The 19,656-nt window shown below is 37.6% G+C and overlaps 1 protein-coding gene across 6 annotated transcripts in view; it reads right to left on the reverse strand.

Annotated features, from left to right (window-relative positions):
- ABI3BP (ABI family member 3 binding protein) overlaps window positions 1-19,656 on the reverse strand; it is a 293,851-nt gene that overhangs the window by 195,903 nt on the left and 78,292 nt on the right. For all 6 annotated transcript variants that reach the window (XM_056793404.1, XM_056793406.1, XM_056793407.1 and 3 more), the window contains exon 2: window positions 6,758-6,937. In XM_056793404.1, the coding sequence (XP_056649382.1) occupies window positions 6,758-6,937 (180 nt within the window). The remainder of the gene's footprint in view (window positions 1-6,757; window positions 6,938-19,656) is intronic.

Here is a 19,656-nt window from a genome sequence, read left to right on the forward strand (position 1 = left end):
AATGAATTGTGCTTAAAATTAAACTCCAAAGTAGACTGGATTAACTTTGGAAATTATAAAAGTCTTTTAATGAACCCAAACTTCCCTCTGGGAAAAAAAAGGCCAATCTTTTTCATTTTAATATTCCATTAATGTTTTTTTCTGGGAATCATGTAATACAATAGTCTCTAGAGAATTAAAAAGAGAGTATCATTCCTAATCAGTCAACTAGAATTTATTAAACACCAGTCACTTTGCTAAGCACTAAGGATATAAGGAGGAGCAAAAAAAAAAACAAAACAAAAAAAGCCAGTCCCTCAGGGCAGCTAGGTGGACCAGTGGACTGAAAGCTAGACCTGGAGACTGGAGGTCCTAGATTCAAATCTGGCCTCAGATACTTTATAGCTATGTGTCCCTGGGCATGTTACTTAACCCCTATTGTCTAGCCCTTAGGGTTCTTCTGCCTTAGAATCAATATTTAGTTTTGATTCTAAGACAGAAGGTAAGGGTTTTAAAAATAGTTCCTTCTTTCAAATAGCTCACAGCTTTTTGGTGGGTATGAGTAGGCTGTTTGATAAACATGATAAATGAGAAACTACAGAGAACTGGAATAAAATGGACCTGAAATAAATGTAAGCTTGAATAAAAAGATGGACTGGTTCCATGGTGAGAATGAAGAAGAGTTGATGGATAGCCCTTTTCCTCTATTGCACTTTTGCTGTGTTAGCATCAGCCCTTAGCCTGATTCCTGGTACATAGTAGACACTTAAAAATGCCAATTGAACTTGTACAAAAATATTTATAGCTGCACTCTTTGTAGTAGCAAAAACTGGAAAATGAGGGAGTGTCCATCTGTTGGGGAACAGCTGAACAAATTGTGGTATCTGATGGTGATGGAATACTATTGTGCTGTAAGGAATGATGAACTGGAGGAATTCCATGTGAACTGGAACAACCTCCAGGAAGTGATGCAGAGTGAGAGGAGCAGAACCAGGAGATTATTATACACAGAGACTGAAACACTGTGGCACAATCGAATGTAATGGACTTCTCTACTAGCAGCAATGCAATGATCCAGGACAATTCTAAGAACACTGTCCACATCCAGAGAAAGAACTGTGGGAACAGAAACACAGAAGAAAAACATATGATTTATCACGTAGTTTGATAGGGATATGGTTAATATGAATAACATGGAAATAGGTTTTGAACAATGATACATGTAACCCAGTGGAATTGCTTGTCCACTCTGGGAGTGGGGGGAAGGAAGAAGAGAGTGGAGGAATCATGAATCGTGTAACCATGGAAAAATATTCTAAATAAAAAAGTTAAAAATAATAAATGCCAATTGACTGACTTAAGAAAAAGTAAGGAGGGACCCCAGCATGCCAGATGGATCACCATATTGAGAAACTATGAAAGAATCCAAAGCAAGAGTAACACAGGATGGTCAGACAGGAATAGATTATAATCTGCATCACCGGAGAGGAAATCCACACCAATGAGAATTCAGATCTATTTGAATATTTGAGTTAGTAAATACAACCCTTCATTAAAAAGTAAAAGTGTTGCCTAGATGAATTGGAGGAGATCTTTTCTTCAGGATACAATAAAAATGCTTTCTCTTAAATAACAGTTTTCACTCAAGAGATTTCAACTTATCACTTTGTAATCAGGAATCCATTAAACCACCCACGTCCCATCTGTGAAAAATAGACATTATCATCCATTCACAGATGAGGGAGGATTTGCCAAAGGTCATGTAGTAAACCAGTGGGTAGAGAAGGAATGGATTCTTTGAGTAACAAATTTTAATAATAGACCCCAGGGATTTTTAATGTATCAGGAGAAGTTATTGCAAACAATAATAGCAAACAGAGGGTCTCTATGCACAACTAGAAATGAACATTTAACTTGGAAATTAATATTTGTTTTGAAAAAAGGATGAATAAGCAGCAAGGTCTTTAAAAAACCCTAAAAATAGTTTTTTTTTTTTCTAATCAGAATAGAAAATTGGATATATAGCCTAGGAAACCAAAGGGTGGGCAAAAGTCTTTAAAATGCTATTTGGAATGCACTACTAAGGAAGGTTTCAAAATATCTATCCCTAAAGATTTTTAAGAATATAAAGCAGAGAACAGAAAGCATGGCTTAAGTATCCAGTGATTAAGCCTGGAATATAGACTAAGTGATATTTTTTTGCAAAATATAGTCTTACCGAATTAGTGAATTTTCATCAACCCAGGGAGTTTTTTTAAAATCAGTGTAAATATTTAACTTGAAAATGAATATATATTAAGAAGAGATGGGGAAGGGCATAAACATGTTCGATCTTTCAAAAAAGGACAGGCTAGTAGGGCATAATTATTTAAAGTTTCTAGCTAAATGGGCAATGTGTGGATCCCCAGAATTCTCCATTTAAAAGTTTATTCGTAGGGCAGCTAGGTGGCTCACTGGATTGAGAGCCAGGCCTAGAGACAGGAGGGCCTGGGTTCAAAATTGAATTCATATGCTTCCTAGCTGTGGGATGCTGGGTATCACTTAACCCCCACTGCCTAGCCCTTACTGCTCTTCTGCCTTGGAATCTATACACAATATTGATGCTAAGATGGAATAAGGGATTTTTTAAAATTATGTGTTAACCAGCAATTGCTAGACAAGCTAGGACACAGCCAGGTCATTCAGTGAACAGAGTGCTGGACCTAGAATCAGAAAGACCTGAGTTCAAATCTGATTTTGGGCACTAGCTGTGAGATCCTAGGAAAGGCACTTAACCTTTGATTGCCTGACAGAACATCCACTGGATTCACTGGAGAAGGAAATGGCAAACCACTCCAGTATCCTTTCCAAGAAAACCCCATGGATGGCTTTAGTCCTTGGGGTCATGAATGACAACACTGAAGGCAAAGGGGGTGTTTGAAGATTGTCCTGCAGGTTAGACATTGGGTGTTGTTAATCTGGAAAGCCCTTGGAGGAATTTCAACTTAAATATTCCTATTTCTCACATTCTTATTAGGCAAGGGTTTAAGAATCCCCAAAGAACACAAAGAGTCTCTGTAGACTCTCTTGCCACAACAGCTACAGGCATAGTCTAATGGAGCCAGCATGTCCACATCACCTTAATTCAGTCATCACCTGGCCTGTCCTTTGAGAGCTCCAGAATTCCCCGCCGAAGCCAATAATGGCAATTAGAACAACAGATTACTCGCTAATTTGGAAAAAATTCTGAGACAGCCACGAAGGAAAAAGTGGACTGAGCCTAATCATTTACTTCCTTCACTACTTTGCTTGCTGCTTGCATTTTTTTTTTACTTAATTGGGACATGGTGAGTCTAATGTGCTGTGTGGAACACAAGCCCTTTAGAACTCTTTTTGGCTCCAATAGTATTTCTGAAATTCAATTTATGGACATTCTCAAAGAAAGTGATTGCTGCCAAAAGGGTTAGGGTAGATGTAGCAAATTTACTAAAGACTTGGGATTTCTCCCAGGAGAGTACAATTAAACTTTTTATAGTTGAACAAGGGATCATGTCTTCAGAAAACAGGGAAATTCTCAAATTAATCAATCAATGATGATTTCTGAAATCCCTACTATCCTCCCCGTACTATGCTCCTCAGTGAAGAGACTAGGACAGAAGTGAAATGGTCCCTGCTTTCAAGCTTAATTTTCATAAACTCTTACCTTCTGTCTTAGAATCAATACGAAATATCAGTTCCAACAGAGAAGAGCGGTAAGGGCTAGGCAATGGGGGTTAAGTGACTTGCCCAGGGTCACACAGCTAGGAAGTATCGGAAATCAGATTTGAACCTAGGTCTGGCTTTCCCAGGGATCCCACAAGTATCTTAGGTCAGAGTGTTAACATGTTATTGACAAATAACACAAATGCTAACAAATACTTATTGTTAATAAATATTACATTTAATAAGTGTTAACATTGTTTAAAAAACCCTTACCTTTCTGAACAAGGACACAGGTAAAACCCAGTGTGATTGCGTATGGGCTATGGGAAGGGGTGCGGGGAGGGGAGGGAGGGAAAGAAATATGATTCGTGTAACCAAGGAATAATGTTCTAAATTGACTAAATACAATTAAAAAAAAAAACCTTTACCTTCCATCTTAGTATCAATACTGTGTATTGGTTCCAAGGCAGAAGGGCAGTAAGGGCTAGACAATGGGGGTTAAGTGACTTGCCCAGGGTCACACAGCTAGGAAGTATCTGAAGTCAAATTTGAACCTAGGTCTGGCTTTCAATCCACTGAGTCACCTAGCTGCCCTTCAAGCTTACTTTTTAACAGGAGGAAAAATGTAGGGGCCTTACTATCCAAGGAATCACTTGGGACATTTACTTTTAAGAGGATGGCAATGGTGCCCTCGTATTTGGTCATAAGTACATAGAAAGGAAAGAGGCCAGTGCTGAGCAATTCTTTGAGATGTCTGACCCTAATGACAGCACCTACTTTTTTAGTACTGAAGTGAGAAAATGTTGGTAAAGCATTTGGCATATTTGAAAGTCCTACATAAAGGCGAGTAGCTACTATACCTACCACTACTATAATTTGTGAATAAGGCAACAATGCTAAATATTGGAAATAGTAAAAGCAGATAAAGGATACAAAAAAAAAAAACAGAGCACTAGTTAACGCGAGGAGGGATTGGATATTTTGGAAGCTAAGGAAACAGAAAGCATAATTATTTATTGTGCTTAGCCTTCAGAAAGAGTGGATTTTTGCTGTTGTTTCCACCTCCCCCCTACCCCTTCCCATTCTTATATTTTTAGTTCTTTAAGGAAAGCATGAAATCTTGGAATGTGGCTGGTTGTCTGGGGTTGGTTAAGTTTTTAAGAGTTTTCAAAGGTGGATATTTTGGTTCTTGCATGGATTTTTCATCAATATTTAGACACTGACATTATCATATAAGAAGCCTTCATCATGTACAGGAAAATAACAGACCTTACTATTTGTTTACTTGAATATAATGTATTTGTATTATAACACCGTATTTGTCTAAATGAAACTTATATGCAGCCCAAGTCTTTTAATTAGTAGAGTTTTTCAAATGATAATTTGAAGATTCATAGTGTACCTTGCATCCTATGATTTGATATAATCTCATTGTGAAATATTTAGCAAAGTACAAATGAACATACACCCAAAACTTGCTCATGATGTTCAAGAGGGAACAAGACCTGTAATCTGTGTTTTCACCTTGTGTGTTTTGGATAAGGCACTGGTATCCTATTGCTAGTCAGAATAAGGTGTGATAGTTACAGGAAACATTTGCAAACCTTCAAATCCGGTGCAGCGTATTTATGCCAAGTTTACATTGGTTATATTTGTTCAAGGTACCTAAATCTCCGACAACATTTATTTCTGTAGCAATTATTCTCCAGCTGCTTCATAACTAACCTCCTGTGTGAAAGGGAGCCCGGAGCCCCATTTTAATGGTATAGCTTTTATTTATTTGATTTTTGAAGTGCAATGAAAGTACTCTGTTTGGAAAGCTGGGAAAAAAGTCAAGAGGGACACATCCTTAATGGCCATTGTCAACAAGCCAAAGTTGTCATTAAAGCAGTTGGATTTACCTTCCATGGAAATAAATTTTATTCTACTGCCTTAGTTAATGTTCTCTTAAACCACTGAAGATCCAGGGAACTGTTGCCAAATCTAAATCTACACCTTAGAGAGTTTGGAAACCAACTGAAAATACTCACAATTAGTATTCCTCTTGTGAAATAAAAATTAGTTTTTAAATGATTTTATCTGAAAAACACTTTGCTCTGTCTGGACCACTAAGGTTAGCTTAGCATATCCTACAATTTAAAGCTTATACAGAAGAATTTTTAAAAATTCCATGATGTAATGGCCTAGGCTTGGCCTAAGATGATTTGGTACCTCAGGTTCAATATTGGAGTGAAATGAGACCCTGCTAGTACATGTGACAAAAAAGGTTTACTTAGCTTTGATAAGGGTAAGACATCCAGAAAGGGGAAAGCTGAGCAAAGGTTTCCTGATTGAGTTGGTCGTGGTGGTCTACCAAACAAGCAATAGGAAGAAGATGGAGCTCCTTCTTCCCTACCTTTTTTTTTTGGTAGCCAGCCATTAAGTATGTTGGGATTCACTACCTAATTACAAGAACTCCAAACCTTTAGTCTCCTCCACATCTCCAGGTTTCAGTACTTTTTAAGGAAAAGAACAAGTCTTAGCCAAATGGAAAAATCACCCTCTTAAAACATTGATGATTGGTAACTTCTAATGAAAAGAAACTCACTAATACATCTTCAACCACCAACTTTTATCAAGAAAGATGGAAGAAAATGGAGAAAGAACACAGGAAACTATTCATTTAAACATGGTATTGGAGATGACTTTTTAAGGCAATTAGTTCACGTCTTTAATGCCTTTTGAGGTTTATAAAGTACTTGACCAACAACTCTACAGGGAAGGTAATATAAATAATTAGACCCATTTTTCAGTTGAGGAGACTAAGGCACAGAATGTGATTTTTTTCCCAGTCAGTCACACTTAGCAAGTGTTGAAGTCAGAAATCAGAACCAGGTCATCTAGCACTCTTTTTGCTTAACAATATTTTTCTGTCATAAATTGAGGGACTATGTGTACAACAGTAATAGTCATGGAGATGATCTTTTAATTAGGTCATCATTTCTGTTCTGGACAAGTTTTAAAAAACAAAATGACTACTTTATGGCTTTCAAATTAAGTTACTTCCATTACCACACTTCCACCCTTCTCTTCCACCCTCAGAGGCCAATTGTCTTACCAACTTCTGCTTCAGATGATTTCCCTTCTGAAGGCAATGGGAAATATTGGTTGGACTGAGAATTGCTGCCATATCCCAAAACAAAACCCTCTAGTTTGGTGTTTGGATCTGGACGAAGAAACTTCATGAGAATGGAGTCACCTGTGGTATTGATATGGAGTTTCAGGCTTGGCTTTTTACCTGCAGTGAAAAAGAAACAATGAGCTGAGTGTTATTTTATCCCATATTTTGATTCCTATGAAAAATGATTTCTTGTTTATGAAGAATAAGCAGGTGGCACTGTTTACTCAGGGCCAGCCAGATAATGCTTCCAAAATTTCCAAAATTTCAATCTCCATTTCTATGGAGAAATGGCTAAAATGTAGCAAATTCTAAGGTATAAAGAAAATCTAGAAGACACTTTTAGAGCAATGATGGCAAACCTTTTAGAGATAGAGTGCCTGCCCATCCCTGCCCCTCAGACAAGATCCAGCCCCACTCACTCCCATCACCTACCTCATCCACCCCAGCACTCTCCTTACTCCAGCCAGGGGAGGGAGGAAGCACTCCCACTGGCTGCTGGGCAGAGGGGCAGGTGAAGTGAGGAATGTCCTCAGGTTCATGGAGAAGGGGAGTGGAACAGCTCTGCCCTGAGTCCCTCTGGCTTTCTGGTAACAAACTCTGGCAGGAGACTTCAGGCATGCCCACAGAGAGGGCTCTGTGTGCCCTTTTTGGCACACATGTCATAGGTTTACCATCATTGCTTTAGAAGTTATCTGGTCTAAACCATTTAATTTATAAATGAGGAAACCAAGATGTTGAGTTATTCATCTAAGTTTATATAGTCAGTGTGTCAACTAACATTTATTAAGCACCTACTCTATGCCAGGAACCATGCTAAGTTGGGGGATACAAAAAGAGGCAAAATGAAGTTCCTTCCCTCAAGGAGTTTCCAAGTCTGACAGAGAGACAACATGCAAATAACTATGTGCCAACAAGATATATAAAGAATAAATTAGGGATAATCTTAGGGGGAAAGAACTAAGATACTAAATGGTAGATCCAGGAACTCAAATGAACATTATTTCTTCTATACCATACTGTCTTAGCATAGGGGATGGTAGTTGTCAAATACCACAAGGTAGTATTATGTCAAAAATAGAAAGCTGTAGGCTATCCCAGTGGTGATGAGAATTCAAGGATTAGCTTTATCCAATAAGAAGTACCAATGAGAAGACTAAGTGTCCACAGCTGATTGACAGTCTCATTTTATATTCTTTCTGGGTTAGAATGAAAATAATTTAAATTCTACACTGTTACTTCTGAATTCCCACTCCTACCTGTCCCACCACAAGCAGCAATACCATCCCTTCATCATACCCCATTGGCCCTCCCTTTTGCCATAATGCAGAAGAAAGCTATTTAAGGAAATGCTAAATGTGTTTTGTCAGTTGGTATTCCTTTTGATTTCTCAATTTTTTTCCTTTCTCATTTTTATTCATTGGTTCACCCCAATGGCCCATCCCACCCTGTTTTTACCCTAATCTCTGAGTTACGTCATAATAGCAATGATCATAGTGATACATTTATGCAGTTCCTGTCATTCACAATGTGTTTTGTGAACATTATCTCTGGGTATTGATGAGGCTGTAGTCACATCAGCTCAAAGGATGTATTCCTTTTGACCACAGACATCATCTAGTCAACCCCTATATCATACAAACCTAATACACAATAGCTAGAGTTATATGTATGTATGTGCATATATATTTATAGAACTATATGTGTATGCAAACATATACCTGCATATTTATATAATGTATATGTAGTTCACATATACATATATTATATGCATATATCTATATATTCCTGCATATATAATTATATAATATAATACATAGAATATATATCTACACAGATCTACATATATTTATATAATGTGTATATAATACATATGCACATATATACATGTATATATTAGAGATAATCAATAGACAATAGAAAGATAGATAAGTATTAGAAAGGTAGATGATAGATAGAAATATAGATGGATGGATAGATAGAGATAGAAAGATGGATGTACAGATGGACAGTTACAAAGATACACAGATAGATAGATAGATAGATAGATAGATAGATAGATAGATAGATAGATAGATAGATAGATAGATAGACCGACCACTTTAAGAGTTGCAAAGCACTTTACAAACATTGTCTTATTGTATCTGAACAAAAATCCTGAGACAGGTGCTATTCTTGTTCCCATTTTATAGGTAAGGAAACTGAGTCACATGGATAGGTGAGAGCTTTTAAAAGATTTGCCCAGGGTCAATGAACTAGTAAATTCTGTGTCTAGATTTGAACTCGAGGCTTGCTTTCTTTAATACACTATCCATTGTAATATCTAGCTGTCTTCAGATAAGAAACTAATCCTGCTCCTCATCCCAGATTTGCAATGATGTCAAAGTCACACAGCAATAAATAGAACCAGGATTGAAGCCAAGACCTTTGGATGCCAAACATGTAACACATTGCTTATGACTGATGATGCCTTATAGTAGTGATGCCCAGCCACAACTTTCCTTCCTTAGAAAGGAGACTCTGGAAAAGGGGCCAGGACCCCACCAACTGCCAACTAAAGACTACCTTTAGGGGTAGCAACAAGGCACCATGAGGGAGGGACAAGAAGCAGCAGATGTCAAGAAAATCAAACCTTTCTTATAACCTCTATCACCACCTCCCTGCAGACTTTAATAATTATAGCTTTTGCATTTATATATTGATTTAATGTTTGCTAATTTATCTCATTTGATCCTCACAACAGCCCTGAGAAGTAAGATCTTTTAGTGCCTCCATTTACAGGTGAATAAACTGAGGCAGGCAGGTTCAGTGACTTGCTCAGGATCACACAACTAGTATATATATTGAGGTGGGATTTGAACTCAGGTCTTCTTGACTCTTAACTTCAGAGCTCTGTCCACTGTGCTACCAAGCCCTGATTTTGATGTCCTGGGTCCCAAAGTCTCAGGACTAGAAAGGCCTCCAGACTATCAGAGCTCCTTCTAGCCCATTTCTGTAGCCATTAACCAAGGAAATAACTCCCTTGTCAAGATGCAACCTGATTACTTCCATCTCCAGGAACCACTACTACTAGAAATCATAAAGAAATAAAAGTTCTCATCCCCAGAGTCCTTAGAACTGTCAAATGATAAAAAAGAAATATATATGTTGTTTTATCAATGGAAATTATATTAAAGAACATAATTATCATCTGTTTTCCCATTATGTCCTCTATTAGAATGTGAACTCCTTGAAAGCAAAAGGTTTTCTTGATTTAATGCTTTAAAATGCTTTTTCATCCATCCAATCATTCATTTGTTAATTCATTCATTCTGATGAACCAACACCAGAAAAAGGTTGGTTCGATTTATGACTTTAGTTTTTGAAAGTGCAGGCCTAGCAGGGAGCCAAAGAACTTGGCTAATCCTATTGTACTTCATATTCTTGAGTTGTGTTGCTAGTCCTCAAGTGTAATTATTTTACTTTTGCAAAGAATTCTGCACTTATCAACACTTGATCATAATTTTTATTAGCCTTTCATGTTTCAAAACTACCATTGTATTTTTTAAAGTTGTTTAATGTTTTATAAGCCTTGAAACAAGTTGCTATTCCTAAATTCATCAATCACGGGGGGGGGGGGGGGGGAAGAAAAGCTTAAAACACTAGAAGACCTCTCTGAAATCTTAAAAGTTTAAAATTAGAAGGACTTTGAATACAATATGTAAACAAACTCTTGCATTGGACATGGGGGAAGCTGAGATAAAATGATGTCACATATGGGGTGTACTGGTATCCTGCTCTCCAGATACCAAGTCCTGTGCTCACCATTTTGTCTGATCTTGTCAGGGCTAAGATCTTCCACCATATTTCCTAGTAATCTTCCAAAGATTACATCTGCTTTCTATCCATCTCCATCCCACCAGACCCTTGGGGCTTTGCCCCTGGTTTTCCTGATTCTGATATGTGAGAATTTTTGTCATATTTTTCAAGGACCCAGGTCCTCCACTCCATTTCAGTCATTTCGACATGATTATGGTACTTCTCCAACTCCTTTCCCTCCTTTTATGTTTTATCTTCCCCCATGAAAATAAAAAACTCCTTTAGAGGCAGGACTATCTTATATGCTTCTATTTTTATTTCCAGTTTTTAGTATAGTACCTAGCACATAGTTGAGTGCTTAATAAATGCTGTATCTCTATCTCTCAATATCATGCAAAAAAAAAGCAGCATTAAATTTTGAATCCAAGGAACTGGTCCTAGTCATCTTTGTCATTCATAGTCATACGACTGAGCAAATTGCTTCACTTCCTTGAGTTCTTTGTGTATGTGTGTGTTATTTCTATTTTTTGTTCTTTCTAGTATTTTTATTTTTAACTCAATTATCTAAAAAAATTAACCTCAATTTTCTTTAAGTTTGAGCCAAATTCTCACTCTTCTTCCTTTCCTCCCTCCCCAAGGCAGCAAGCAATCTGATATAGCTTTTACAGGTGTAAAAGTTTAAAACATTTCCATATTAACCCTTTTGTGAATGAGAATTCAAACAAACAAAAGAAAAGTAAAGAAAAAAGTGAAATATAGCATATCAGAAATATCAATTCTTTCTCTGGAAGTGGACAGTAGTTCTCATCATAAGTCCTTGAGGAATTCTTGTATCACTATATAATAACCATTCATAAATAAATAAAATTCATAAAAGTCATTCATAAATGTGCATCATATAATATTGCTGTTACTGTATACTATGTTCTCCTGGTTATGCTCACTTCACTTTGCAGCAGTTCATTTACATCATTTCTTAGAGCAAAATAGTATGCCATTAAAATCATGTACCACAACTTGTTCAGCTCTTCTTATACTGATGGACATCTCCTCAGTTTCCAAGTCTGCCACCAAAAAGAGCTGCTATAAATAATTTTGCACATACAGATCCCTTCCCCATTTTTAATCTCTTTGGGATACAGACCCAGGAGAGGTGTTGCTGGGTCAAAGGGTATGCATAGTTTTAAAGCTCTTTGGACACAGTTCCATATTGCTCTGCATAATGGATGGATCAGTTTACAACTCCATCAGCAGTGAATTAGCTTCCAAATTTTGTCACACCCCTTTCAGCATTTGTTTTCCTTTTCTATTTTATTGGCCAATCTGATAGGTGTGATGTTAGGGTCTTTTTAATCTGCATTTCTCTACTCAAGAGAAACATAGCCTTGATTTCTTCATCTGAAAACTGCCTATTCCTATCCTTTGACCATTTATCAACTGAGGAATGTAAGGATGATATTAGAAAATAAGTATTGTTTTATTAGTTTAGAGATATGTAGTAAAGTGGCTGATGAGAAAGAACTGGATTTTGAAGCAGAGCTGAGAGAGCGTGTTGATTTCAGATGTGACAGTTATAACCATTTTTTTCTATGTCAATTACTCTCTCTGGCAGTTGGGAGTTGGTCTCTGGCAGCTGGCAGAGACACACTCAGAGACTCTCTCTCAGGGCTGGAGGAGGTAACATCTTTGCCTCTCTGTCTGAGGGAAAGATCTGAAGGAGCTCAGTGTTTTCCTTTCCCAACTTGGGAAACACTATTGACTATTGTGGTTTTTATAGATTAGTTTATATCTAAGAAGACCAAAGAAAGATCTGGTCTTTGGTTTAGACTATGAGTCTGTTAAGACTCAGAGTCCTAATTTGATTCTTGTTGAGACTCAACCAACTAGCTTTGCTATTTTATAATTTGAAGGCAAAGTTAAGAATTATAAGGATAATAGTGGTAGTTTTTATTTAGATAGTATAAAACTGGGTTAGTCAGATCAGGGAGGATTAGTGTGAAACACAGAAGAAATGGTTCCTTGTGGAACTAGGGAGTTTATTTGGGTGGATTTAGAATCCCTTAGAATTAGAAATCCTTATTATCCTTATATATTTCAATAAAGATTTGTTTTTTATAATATGAGTCTCTTTAGCATCCTTGCACCTGGGCGTGAAGGGGAGTTCACATTTGAGCTTCACTTCATCATTGAAGCTACTTTTGATTACATCTATCAAAAACATCTGAACAGTTTTGAACTTGTATTGGCAGAGTTTTCCCATGTAATTTTATAACTCACCAAATATTATTTTTATAGTTATGACTTGAATTCTTTTAAATTTGACTCAGTTCTCTATCTATTTGAGAATTAAGGCCTTTATCAGAGATATCTACTGTAAAAATTTTTCCCCAGCTTTCACTTTTTTTTTCTAATCTTGGTTGTATTGGTTTTATCTGTGCAAAACCTTTTTAGTTTAATATTATCAAAGCTTTCTATCTATTGTTTGGTCATCAGTTCTTCCCTTATCCATAGATTTGACAGGTAGACTATTCCATGCTCCTCTAATTTACTAATGATAGTACCCTGTATGTCTAAATCATGTATCCATTTTGACCTTATCCTGCTATAGGGTATGAGATGTTGGTCTACAGCCAATCTCTGCCATTCCTTTTTCCAGTTTTCCTAGCAGTTGTTTTTTTTTTCAAATAGTGATTTCTTGTCTCAAGAGCTTAGATCTTTGGGTTTATCAAACACTAAATAACTATGGTAATTTACTACAAAGTATCATGTAAAAATATACTGCACTGACCTACCTCTCTATTTCTTGGCCAGTACCAGATTGTTTTGATGATTATAGCTTTGTAATAGTTTGAGATCTGGTATTCCAGATATATAATTCCTTGAGTTCTTATATTATATAATTCCTTGAGTTCTTATCTGGGCATAACAGTATTTGTATGACTTCATGTGGTTCTGTAAAAATTTAAGAACTACATAAAATTGTATCACTTTTCCAATAGTTTCTTGATACATTTCCTTTCCTCTCTACTTCATTGCTTTGAGTATAAGCAAGTGTTATCACTTCTTATTTATATTATATCAAGTACCACCAAGGGATAGAGCTTAATCTTAGAATTTGGAGGTTTTGAGAACTCCAAGCCTATTTTCTATTTCCATATATACAGAGTTTCCTGGTTGTAATGACACTGGGATTATAGGAAATATCTAAATAGCAACCCAAGGAGTCAGCATCTAAATAGTTTTTCTCACTTATAACTTATTCTATCATCAGACTCTCACCATTAAGATGATTTATCCTTCAAATGTTTCACTCCCTAAACTAAAGACAACATTCCCATTCCCAGTGATTCCCAGAGTCCATTTTGTGAGTGATTTGGGCATTCACAATGTAGCTAATTAAGTGCTATTAATCAGTGCTACCTCATATTTGAGAACAGGTCTAGGACCAGACTAGTGCTTTGATATCCTTTAAGGCTTGGCTTCCTGTGTCCCCTAAGACCCATTTCCTTTCCACCTCAATGGTGGAAAGGAAGGCTTAAAGAAACTGGCAAGAAGATTAAATGAGCTAACCCAGCTCTTAAGTCAGAGCAACATCAACTCTGTCATTACAAGTCATTCTGTCCAATGACTCTTGACTTGGTATTGTTGCAGTGGCCCTTCCCTTGGGAAAGGTGAAATGATGACCATGGGACATGAGAAAAAATATATCATAAACAGCCATCCCACAAATAGTGTGGAAGTGATCACATTTCCTTTAAACAGGGCTTAAACCAGTTCCCACCACTGTGCCTCCCCACTAGCAACTGTCAACAACCAGATCGGTATCAGGAAGGGCTAGTTCACATTTTAAATGGATTGGCATTGGATTGTTGTGTTATCTTGTTCTTGGAGCAGCTGATGGTTCATTTAGAGAATATGATGGTCGGGATTGTGAAATCTTCAGACAAAATCCATCCTATTTACCCTATGTCAGTAAAAGGTAGCTGACTTTTGGGCAGGTCAGATGTTTCCCAAGGCTTGTGGCCCCTATGAGTTTCTCTTGATATGTTTTCTTTCCTCTGACTATAAGCAAGTAGGACTCTGGAATCAGAGAAATCCTCTGCTACCAAGAGATGGCTTGCCTATAATTATCATGTTTACAAAGCAATTTAAGTTTTACCGAGCACTTAGCCCACTCAAAGGAGTGCCAGTACCATAATAGCTAACTTATGTAGTAGGAAAACGAGTCCCAGAGATATAAAGTGACTTACCCAAGGTAACATAGCTAGTAATTGTGTGAGTTGGGATTTGGGGGCTGATCTCCTGTTTCAAATCCAGTACACTTTTCAACAAGCCATACTACCCTAATAAGTCAGTGTAATCCATTGGAAAAAAAATTGGACTCAGCCTCAGGCTTCAATTCCTGGCTTTAATCCTTAGTAGTTGTATGATTTGGAGCAAGTTACCTGAAAATTTGGGGCAAATAAGAGTCAAGGTGATTATACATATGGAGAAAGTATCTTGTAAATGTAGTGATTATTATCATGGGTAATTTGTAACCTGGCTAGATAAACCCTCTCCTTTCCCCCTAGCTTTCCTCCTAGCTTCATGCACAATTTAGGTAGTCATATGACTGAATTTTAGAGCTGGTCTTCTGTTGTCACTAGGGCTAGACTGGCCTGTCCTTATAATAGAGTAGGCTCAGGGGGCAGCTGGGTAGCTCAGTGGATTGAGAGCCAGGCCTAGAGATGGGAGGTCCTAGGTTCAAATCTGGCCTCAGACACTTCCCAGCTGTGTGCCCCTGGGCAAGTCACTTGACCCCCATTGCCTAGCTCTTACCTCTCTTCTGCCTTGTAGCCAATACACAGTATTGACTCCAAGATGGAAGGTAAGGGTTTAAAAAAATAAAAAATAATAATAAAGTAAGCCCATCAGGTATCCTTTCTTTCTAAACTCTAGAAAGGCTTCAAAGAATGAGGTAGGCAATTCCACAGAACCTCACTAGACAGGATGAAATAGGGAAGTCGTATGCAGAACTTTTGATGCTCTCTTCTTCTAGGTCTTTCCGCCAACCCCTTTCCCATTTTTTATTAGGGCAGCAAGAACATTTGGAATTCTCTACCCCTCTCTGTCTCTCTTCCTCATCTTCTACTCCCATTTACAGGGAAGCTAGTAGCCCCCTGACTCTGCATAAGACAAACAGAGCATGCAGGGTCCTAGGGAAGGTACTAACTTCTAATCTAATTCCAACCTCAAGAATGCATGTGGGTCTATATCTTTTGAATGATGAATTATTGTTTCAGACTAGCCAAATGGCCTAGTGGGTAGTATGCCAAAAGTGGATTCAGAGCTGAGTTTTGAAGCAAATGAGAGATTCTGAGACAGAGCTGAAGAAGGAGGCTGCCACATGCATGGAGGAGCACCCAGGAGCGGTGAAAGAATGCCATGTGTCAGGAACAGCAAGAAAGCCAGCTTGGCTGAACATTAAAGTACTTAAAGAGGAGTCTTGAATAATAAGGTTGGGGCTATAATGTAAAGGGCTTTAAATGCCCCCAAAAAGGAGTTTATGTTTGGTCCTAAAAGCAAAAGGGAATCACTGTAGTTTTTTAAATAAGATAATGACATGATGAGACCTGTGCTTTAGGAAAACCAATTTGGTCACTTGATAGAGGATGGATTGAAGAAGGGAGACACCAGGCAGGGAAATCAGTTAGGAGGATATTGCAACAATCCGACAAGAGTTGACAAGGGAGGGCCTCAACTAGATTAATTTTATTATCTGTTAATAATAATAATGATGATGATGATGATGATGATGATGATGATGATGATGAATGTGGTGATAATGCTCTAGTCATTTCAATTGTGTCCAACTCTTCATCACTCCATTTTGGATTTTCTTGTTAAAGATACTGGAATGTGGACAAATAGGTGGCTCAGTGGATAGAGAACCAGATCTGGAGGTGGGAGATCCTGGTTTCCAATCTAGCCTCAGATATTTCCTAGCTGTGTGGCCCTGGACAAGTCATTTAACCTCTATTGCTAGTCCTTACTGCTCTTTTGCCTTGGAACCAATAGATTCTAAGTCAGAAGAAAGGATTAAAATTTTTTTTAATTTAAATACTGAAATGGTTTTCCATTTCCTTTTCCAGTTCATTTTACAGATGAGAAAACCAAGGCAAACAGTAATAAGTGAGTTGCTTAGAATTACACAGATATTAAGTGTCTGAGATAAGATTTAAACTCAAGTCCTCTAGAGTTGGCACTCTACTGTGACACCTAGTTCCTCTAGTAATAATAATAGCACTACTACTAATAATAGCTAACATTTCTATAATTCCCTAAGGTTTACAAAAAGCTTTATTCTCATAATTCTGAAGAGCAGGTAGTATCATTATCCCCACCTTAGAGATAAAGAAACTGAGGCAGATAGTGGTTAATGCCTTGATCTAGGATCACATGACTAGTCTGAAGTTAAAGACCCTACACTACTGTGGACCAAAATGATCTATCTTCCTGATTTCTTATAGTTTTTAATAGCATATATTGTGACATTAATTATAGCCTATCTATTATCATTATATAATCAATGCAATGAAGTATTGTTATTATTTTATGTATATAATTCTTATTTTCTATATCAGTTGCAGTCTGGATTTGAAAAAGAGATGGTTTTTGTTCATATTGAATTTCCTTTCTTATATTCTATTAATTTCAAAACAAAGGACATGTTAGTTTGTGGCTATACAAAGGGAGCCAATATCCCCTTGTAAACATATCAATTTAGGGGAAGCAAACTTTTTAAATACACCAATTAGAAATTAGTCAAATGAGAGTTACTAGGTCATTCTGGCTGTTTATTTTTAGATGCCCACATCCATTTAGAATAGTCAATTGTGTGAAGAGTCAGATGAATTTAGTTTAAGTAGCACCCCTGAAACCAACTACATAAACATGTGCAAAATGCCTTAATCTCAGTTTTTTCATCTATAATTTTGAAATAATATCTGTTTCCCTTACCACACAGGGTCATATAAGGAAAATCCTACATAAGCATTCGTGTATTATATGAATGTGATTAATTAATATCTTCTCATATCAATAAATAGTATTTATTAAAAAAACTAGAGAGAGGTGGGGTCAAGATGGAGGCCTAGAAGGAGCAGAAGGTCAGACCTCTGAATACCCTTCCTTACTGATCACAAACTGAATGCTCCTAGGGGACTGAAAATCAAACCTAACAACAAGACAGAGCCAAGGAACCCTCCCGCTGGATTCAATTCAAAAGGTACGCCCCCCAAAAACCAAAATCTGAGAACAGTCAAGTTTAAGGGGAAGGCAGAAGGAAGGTCCCAGGACCTCACCCCCCACCCACTTTGAACACTGAGCCTCCAGCTGCAGCAGGAACCTCTGAGTGGGCAAAGGTGCTTGTCTGGAGTGTGTACCTTGCGGGCAGGGCTGTGCCAAGCTAAGAGCATTGGACACAGATGGCGGGGAAGGACCTGGAGAGGGAGCATAGAGCTGGCAGCCTGGACAGAGCTGTGGAGATCCTCCATATTTGTTCCAGCCTTCCAGGAGGTTTTGACCTCAGAGCACACCTAGCCCAACCAAGCTAAACTTAATCCCATCAAAAGTCTTCAGAACGCAGGGAAGCCCAGGCTCCACATCCCTATCTCATTGACTGCTGGACTTTAAACAAATCAAAAGCATCCAGAGGACAGGGGAGCTCAAACCCCAACAACCCTCCCCCACAGAGTGCACTGAGAGATATTCTGTCAAAGCTACAAGAGAGGAGACTGACAGAATCCCACAAAACCAAAAAAATGAGAAGAGCAAGAGCACAGACAAATACGAGGAGCAAAGAAGGGGTGAATATGAGCAAACAACAGAAAAAGAAGAAAATATTACAATAGACAGCTTCTATACAGTGAACGGAACAGAGGGGTAGGGATCAGCAAAGGATAAATCAGAAATCCCAGTGAATTGGAGGCAGGCTTTGGAAGAACTCAAAATGCAATTCAAAACACAATTAAGAGAGGTTGAAGACAATTAGGAAAAGAACCTAAAAACTAAGATAAGTCATCTGGAAACAGAAGCACTTGAACTAAAACAAGAAAATAGTGTCTTGAAAGCCAAAATCAACCAGATGGAAAATGAGGCAAAGGAGATGAAAGATGAGGTAAAGTGGATGAAAGATGACCTCCATAGAAAATCAGACCAGAAAGAGAAGGATGACCAAAAAGCCAGGGATGAAATCCAGTCTTTAAGAACCAGAATACAACAACTAAAATTAATTGACCTCACAAGGCAGCAGGACACTATAAAACAAAACCAAAAAAATGAAAAAATTGAGGAAAATATGAAGCATCTGATTCACAAAAGAGAGGATTTAGAAAATCGTTTGAGGAGAGACAATTTAAGAATCATTGGTCTACCATGACAAAAGGAAAAGCCTGGACACCATACTACAGGAAATTATTGAAGAAAACTGCCCTGATATTCGAGAACAAGAGGGAAAAGTGGAGATTGAAAGAATCCACAGATCACCTCCTGTACTTAATCCCCAACTGACAACACCCAGGAATGTGATAACCAAAATCAAGAACTCTCAGACCAAAGAAAAGATATTACAAGCTGCCAAGGAGTCATTCAGATACCATGGAAACACAGTGAGGATAACAGAGGACCTGGCTGCATCTGAAGGACCAAAAGGCATGGAATATGATATTCCGGAAAACAAGGGAACTAGGTCTACAACCAAGAATCAACTACCCAGCAAAACTGACTATATTCTTACAGGGGAAAGTATGGTCATTCAAGAAAATAGAAGAATTCCAAAAATGTGTAAAGAAAAGACCAGACCTGAACAGAAAATTCAATGCCTAAGCACAGAACTGAAGACAATCATCAAAAGGTAATTTTAAAAAAGGGAAAAAAGAAAAACAAAACAAAAAAAACAACCTTTTTTTTTTTAGAGACTCAATAAGTTAAAATGTTATGTATCCCTATAAGAAAAGAGGTCCTTGGTATTAATAACTGTTGTTATAACCTGGGCAGCTAGA

The sequence above is a fragment of the Monodelphis domestica genome, chromosome 4 (genome assembly GCF_027887165.1).
Source record: "Monodelphis domestica isolate mMonDom1 chromosome 4, mMonDom1.pri, whole genome shotgun sequence".
Lineage (NCBI taxonomy): Eukaryota > Metazoa > Chordata > Mammalia > Didelphimorphia > Didelphidae > Monodelphis > Monodelphis domestica.